Source organism: Nothoprocta perdicaria, unplaced genomic scaffold, assembly GCF_003342845.1.
Source record: "Nothoprocta perdicaria isolate Ctin4 unplaced genomic scaffold, notPer1 scaffold_58, whole genome shotgun sequence".
In the NCBI taxonomy this organism is placed as follows: Eukaryota; Metazoa; Chordata; class Aves; order Tinamiformes; family Tinamidae; genus Nothoprocta; species Nothoprocta perdicaria.
In genome coordinates, this window is record NW_020455843.1 from 4,107,331 (window position 1) to 4,112,880 (window position 5,550).

The 5,550-nt window shown below is 68.6% G+C and overlaps 2 protein-coding genes across 2 annotated transcripts in view; one reads left to right on the plus strand and one right to left on the minus strand.

Annotated features, from left to right (window-relative positions):
• Positions 1-872: 872 nt before the first annotated feature.
• Positions 873-3,895, minus strand: SPEF1 (sperm flagellar 1). The gene is made up of 7 exons (XM_026048870.1): positions 3,790-3,895; positions 3,589-3,700; positions 2,412-2,580; positions 2,231-2,279; positions 1,974-2,034; positions 1,773-1,884; positions 873-1,004 (listed from the first exon to the last, which is right to left on the minus strand). The coding sequence occupies exons 1-7, from the start codon at positions 3,893-3,895 to the stop codon at positions 873-875; spliced, it is 741 nt and encodes a 246-aa protein (XP_025904655.1).
• A 1-nt stretch (position 3,896) lies between these two features.
• The window catches only part of CDC25B (cell division cycle 25B), an 8,213-nt gene continuing 6,559 nt past the window's right edge, over positions 3,897-5,550 (plus strand). The window contains exon 1 of the mRNA XM_026048871.1: positions 3,897-3,916. Coding sequence (XP_025904656.1) covers positions 3,897-3,916 — 20 coding nt within the window. The remainder of the gene's footprint in view (positions 3,917-5,550) is intronic.

The window sequence follows — 5,550 nt, forward strand, 5'->3', positions numbered from 1 at the left end:
CCCCCCAACTCACCGGCCCAACGCTCCCCGGCACCGCCGCGCTCCCTGCGGCTCAGGTGCCCGCTGCCGGCCCCGCCCCCTCCCGCGCATTGGCTCAAAAGCGCTCTCCCCGCCGCCCATTGGCTGCCGCTGCCCCATGGGGGTGGGAACACGCCCCTGTCGCCGCTCCTATTGGCTCCGGTTCCTGCGGGCGCCGCCGGGCCCGCGCCGTGGGCGGGGCCGACCCTCGTGGGGCGTGGTCTGCAGGGAGGCGGGGGCACCTCTAGGGGCGTGGTCGATGCGAGTGGCAGCCAATGGGGAGCGGGCGCGGGGTCACGTGGGTGAGCCGGTCACGCAGCCGGTACCGGGACCCGCAATGGCGGCGGGGCCGGTACCGGGAGCGCTGCAGGGCTCCGGACGGGGTGTCCGCAGCGCCGCCCTAACCTGCCCGGCACGGCGGGAAAGAGCGCCGGGACGGCACGGGGTATCGCTCCCGGTGCCCTTCCCCGGCGCTGCCGCGGCCGGGATCTTCCCGATCCCCCGGGATCATCCCGTTCCCGGCGCCTCTGGGCTCCGCGCCGTCCCCCGGCTGCAGCGGGCCGCGCTGGCCCGTGTGCCGCTGCACCCTGGGCGCGGTCACCACCTCCTCCGGCCCCTTTGTGCCAACAATGCGAACATTTAATAAGAAAGGGCTGGGAAAGGGCGGCTTTGGAGCACCCCCGCCCCGCGTGGGGAAAAGCGGGGCAGAAAGGAGGCCAGGCGGGAAAAGCCCCCGGGATGGCGGCGTAGCCGGAGAGCGGTTCCCATTCCCGCGGCTCCCGCGCTGGGAGCGGGAATTGCCGGGACCCGAGCGCAGCGTCGCGCTGGGATGGGACGCGGGGCCGCTCTCGGGGTCACGATGGCGCCGGGGGGCTGTGGGGGCCGGGCGGGCGCTGGGCCGCGCGCAGCCGCGCGCTCAGGTCCTCGATGCGGATGTTCTTGAGACGCAGCAGCTGCTCCAGCCTGCGCACCTTGGCCTGCAGGATCTGCAATGGGGGGCAATTCCCGCTGCCACGGCATTCCTCCCCGGAATGCTCCCCGGAAATGGGAGCCATGACGGGCAGCATGTTGGGAAGTGCTAATAACTCTCCCGGCCACTGCAGTCGGAGGGATCCCTGCTGTTTACAAAGCTCAGGCTCATGGGGACTCTTTCCAGTGCTGTGGCACCCACTTACTGCTCTTTCCAAGCTAGACTGGAAGACTAATGGGAGTGGATGGAGAACAGGAATGTCTGGGAACTGCCAATCCATGTGATGGATGTAACTGCGGTCACAGGACAGGGCTGGGACAGGAAACAACAAAGCTGCTCCCCAAACACAGTGGGTTTGTGGGGGCTTTTTCCCTGAAAATATCACTGAAACAGCTTCTGCTACAGAAGGGACCAGGAGGTCCCCAGGGTGAAGCGAGTGTCCACGTCAAGCTGGGCTCAGTTTCCCACCTGGTTTCACCCAGCAGTGCCCAGCACAGCCCGGGAGCACTTGCAGACATACCAGCCCTGTGCACCAGGGCCCGGGCACCTCCTGACGGGCACGTGCCCGAGGGAGCCGCAGGAGCGACCAGGAGGCCGGTGGCACCTCCGTGCGGGCTGCCTTGACCCCAGGACACGGTGGGACTCCACGGTCTGCACAGCTCCCTTCCCACCTCAACCACCGTACCCCGGGACTGGCGGGGATATAAGGGGGCCCTCGGGAGCCTGTCCGCATCCCAACGCTGCTGTGGCCCCGCGCGGGACGAGGCCAGCGCGGTGGCCTCACCTGGATGGTCTCCCGCGCCAGCAGCAGGGCCTGCTCCGTCTCGGCCGGCTGCAGGTGGGCGGCCGTGTCCCCCGGGGCCGCCTGCGCGGCGCCGTGCTGGCCCTTGCGCAGCCTGCGATGACAAACGGAGCCCGGCCGGTCCCGCCGTCCCGGGACGCTGCCGGGAAGGGCTCCGGGAGCCCCGGCGCGGGCGGCTCTCACCTGTGTGCCGGCGGGGACGCCGGGCCCGCTCGCTCGCGGCTCTTCCCCTTGGCGGAGCAGCCTGCAAGGCCGGCGCTGGGCACGGTGCTGCCCCCGGTGCCGCCCCCGGTGCCGCCCCCGGGCACCCGGCGGGGGCAGCGCCAGCCGAGACCCCTCCCGCGGCGCAGGGAGCAGCCCCGGCCCCGCTTAGGGACCCCAGGGGGCTGCAGCGCGGCCGCGACGGGACCCCCGGTCCGCACGTCGTGCTCCAGCCCTACCTGCGTCCAAGCGGCCGTCCTGTCCGTGCGCTGCCCGCGCGCCCGGCTCCTGCGCGGAGAAACAGCCGGCGTCACCGGGAGCAGGCGGAACGCTCCCGAGCCCCTGCCCGTTCCAGGGCGCCGCTTCCCGGTGCTTCCCGCAGCAAGGGGGCTCCGCGGGGACACGGGCGGCCCCGCTCACCTCGGGGGGTCCCGGCGGGGGCCGGCCGCGCTGCCGCTGCTGCCGCTGCCGCTCCTCGATGCGCTGGCGCAGCAGGACCAGCACCTGCTCCACGAGCCCCGGGCGGCACTGCACGATCTTGCGGATCACGTCGTCGGGCACGCGGGCGCCCAGCTTGCTCAGCACCTTCCTGCGGGCGCGCGCGGGGGGCACACTGGAAGGGCTGGGGGGCATTGGGCGGCATTTCCCCCCAGTTTGTGTGTGTCCCTCCCATTTGCAGCCATCCCCCTTCCTCGACCCTATTTACGGGCAGTTGCCCCAGATTTGTGGGTGTTTCCCCCAGTGTTTGTGGGAGCTTCCCCCACAAAGCTGCCACTTTAAGGGAGTTTTCCTCCATCTGCAGGTGTTTTCCCTCCATTTGCAGGCGTTTCCTCCCCGTTTGTGGGCTCTTTCCCCCGTGTGCAGGTTCTTCCCCCATTTGCGGGCGTTTCCCCCCTTTTGCGGGCGTTTTCCCGCCATTTGTGGGGGTTTCTACCCCGTGTCCGGGTTCTTCCCCTCGTTTGCGGGCGCTTTCCCCCCCCGGGGGGCGCTTTCGCCCCTTTTGTGAATGTTTTCTCCGTATTTGCGGGCGTTTTCCCCCATTTGCGGGCATTTCATCCCCGTTTGTGGGTTCTTCCTCCCATTTGCAGGCGCTTCCTCCAGCTGTGCAGGGGTTTTCCCCCCATTTGCGGACGTTTCCTCCCCAATTGCGTGCGTTTTCCCCGCTTGTGCTGGCGTTTTCTCCCCGTGTGCGGGAGTTTCCCCACAGTGTGCAGGCGTTTCATCCCGTTTGCAGGCGTTTTCCCCCATGTGCAGGCGTTTCCTCCTGATTTGTGTGCGCTTTCCCCCCGTTTGCGGGAGTTTCCCCCAGTTGGGGGACACTTCCCTCCCGTGTGCGGGCGTTTCCGCCCGTTTGCGGGCACTTCCCATCCTTGTGAGGGCGCTTCCAGCCCTTTGAGGGCGTTTCCTCCCCGTTTGGGGGCCCTTCCTGCCGTGTGCGGGAGAAAAACGGCCGTTTGTTTCCTCCTCATTTGTGTGCGCTTTCCCCCCGTTTGCGAGCGTTTCCGCCCGTTTGGGGGCACTTCCCTCCCGTTTGCGGGCGTTTCCTCCCCATTTGCGGGCGTTTCCCCCCCGTTTGCGGGCGCTCCCGCGCGGCTACCTGTTGAGGTGCCCCCAGTTGGCGAGTTTCTGCTGCGTGGAGCTGGCGGGCACGTAGCTGTGCAGCTCCACGAGCGCCGGCAAGTGGAACTTCACCACCTCGGCGGCCAGCACTGCGGCGGCGGCGCCGTTAGCGGCGGCCGCGGCCACAGCGGGGGCGCCGCGGGGCCGGGCCGGGCCCGGTGGGGCCGGGCGGTCCCACCTGCGTCGCTGAAGTCGCGGGCCATGTTCCGTTTGGGCCGGGACAGCGGGATGGCGTCGACCCAACGGTAGAGCGCGCGCAGGCTCTCCTCGCCGGCCGCCGCCATGATGCCGCGCCCGCCGCCATGGCAACGGCCGCCACGGCAACGGCCGCCACGGCAACGGCCGCCACGGCAACGGCCGCCACGGTAACCGCCGCCCCGGCGCATGCCGGGAGGCCGCCGCGGTTGCTGGGGCGACGCGACGCCCTTCCGGGTTGCGGGGCGGGAAGGGGGGCGCGGGGAGGGGTCCGGCCATGGCGGGCACTGGGGAGGGGGGAGACGATGATAGGAAACCTTGATAACAGGGATAGGGAAACGATAATAGGGAGCCTTGGGGATGGGGGGACAGCAACGGGGTCTGGGGGTGGTTGAAAAGCCATGGAGGGGGCTGGGTGATGCGGGGGTCCCACACGGGGGGTGTGGGGGAGAGCTGCAGTGGGGGGAGCAGAGATGGGGCGCGGGGAGCAGCGGGGGGTGGGGGCTGCGGGGCCGCTGGTCCCTGCACGTCCCACCCGTGAGGGGCGGCCGGGCAGGAGGGGACGGAGATGCCGGCGCCTCATGGACTGCCAGGCCCCCCATACGCTACTGTGCCACCCTATACACTACCATACCACCCTGTGCATTGCAGTGCCACCCTATACACTGCTGGGCCACCCTGTGCATTGCTGTGCTACCCTATATACTGCCATGCCACCCTATACATCGCCGTGCCACCCTATACACTGCTGGGCCACCCTGTGCAACGTCATGCCACCCTATACATTGCTGTGCCACCCTATACACTGCCGTGCCATCCTATGCATTGCTGTGCCACCCTATACACTACCATGCCACTGTGTGCATTGCCATGCCACCCTATATGCTGCTATGCGACCCTGTGAATTGCTGTGCTACCCTATACGTTGCCATGCCACCCTATGCATTGCTGTGCCACCCTATACATTATGTGCCACTCTATACATTGCCATGCCACCCTGTACACCATGAGCCGCCCTATGCATTGCCATACCACCCTATACATTGTCGTGCCACCCTATACATCGTCGTGCCACCCCATGCATTGCCATACTACTCTATACATTGCCACGCTGTGCCATGCTGCTCAGCCTGGCCGGGGGGGGGCTCAGCCATTTTGCTGAATTTCCTGCATTTCCCGAATTTTGGACGAAGGGGGGGGCACCTACAGCTTCACCCCCCGCTTGGGGGCCGTGGCCAAAGCCCCCCAGCCCGTGGGGGGCCCCTGCACCACGATGCTGGGGGGTCCTGCGCAGGAGGGGTCCCCCCAGCAGCACCATATACCACCATATAGCCCCATATACCCCCCATATGTCCCCATACGCCCCCGGGGGGCAGCGGCACCCCCCAGCATCCCTGTTCCACGCGGGACATTCCGGAGCCGCCGTCCCTGCGCCCCCCTCCTCGCATGGTGGCCATGGGAGAAGGGGCCACCCAGGTGGTGCGGGGGGGGGGCGGGTTCCAGCGGCTGCTTTGCATGAGAAAGGGGGGCCGGGACCCCCAGAGCAGCCCGCCCGCCCCACGGGACACGCAGGGGACGGCGGCACCGCGCGGGCGGCACGGCTAAACGCACCCCAGAAAAGCCTTTGTAGGGCAGGGTGCCCCAGAGTGCCCCCCTGCTGAGCACCCCCTGGGGACAAACACCCCCTGCCCCCCAGCTCTGCACCCCCAGGGCACCTCCTCCTGTGCCCCCAGCCCATCCCCCC

Coding starts and splice junctions, on each gene's coding strand:
- SPEF1 (XM_026048870.1), bottom strand. CDS start 3,895: ATGGCGGCGGCCGGCGAGGAGAGCCTGCGCGCGCTCTACCGTTGGGTC. Junction 3,701..3,789: donor CCGCGACTTCAGCGACGCAG/GTGGGACCGCCC, acceptor CCGCCGCCGCAG/TGCTGGCCGCCGAGGTGGTG. Junction 2,581..3,588: donor AACTGGGGGCACCTCAACAG/GTAGCCGCGCGG, acceptor GCGCGCCCGCAG/GAAGGTGCTGAGCAAGCTGG.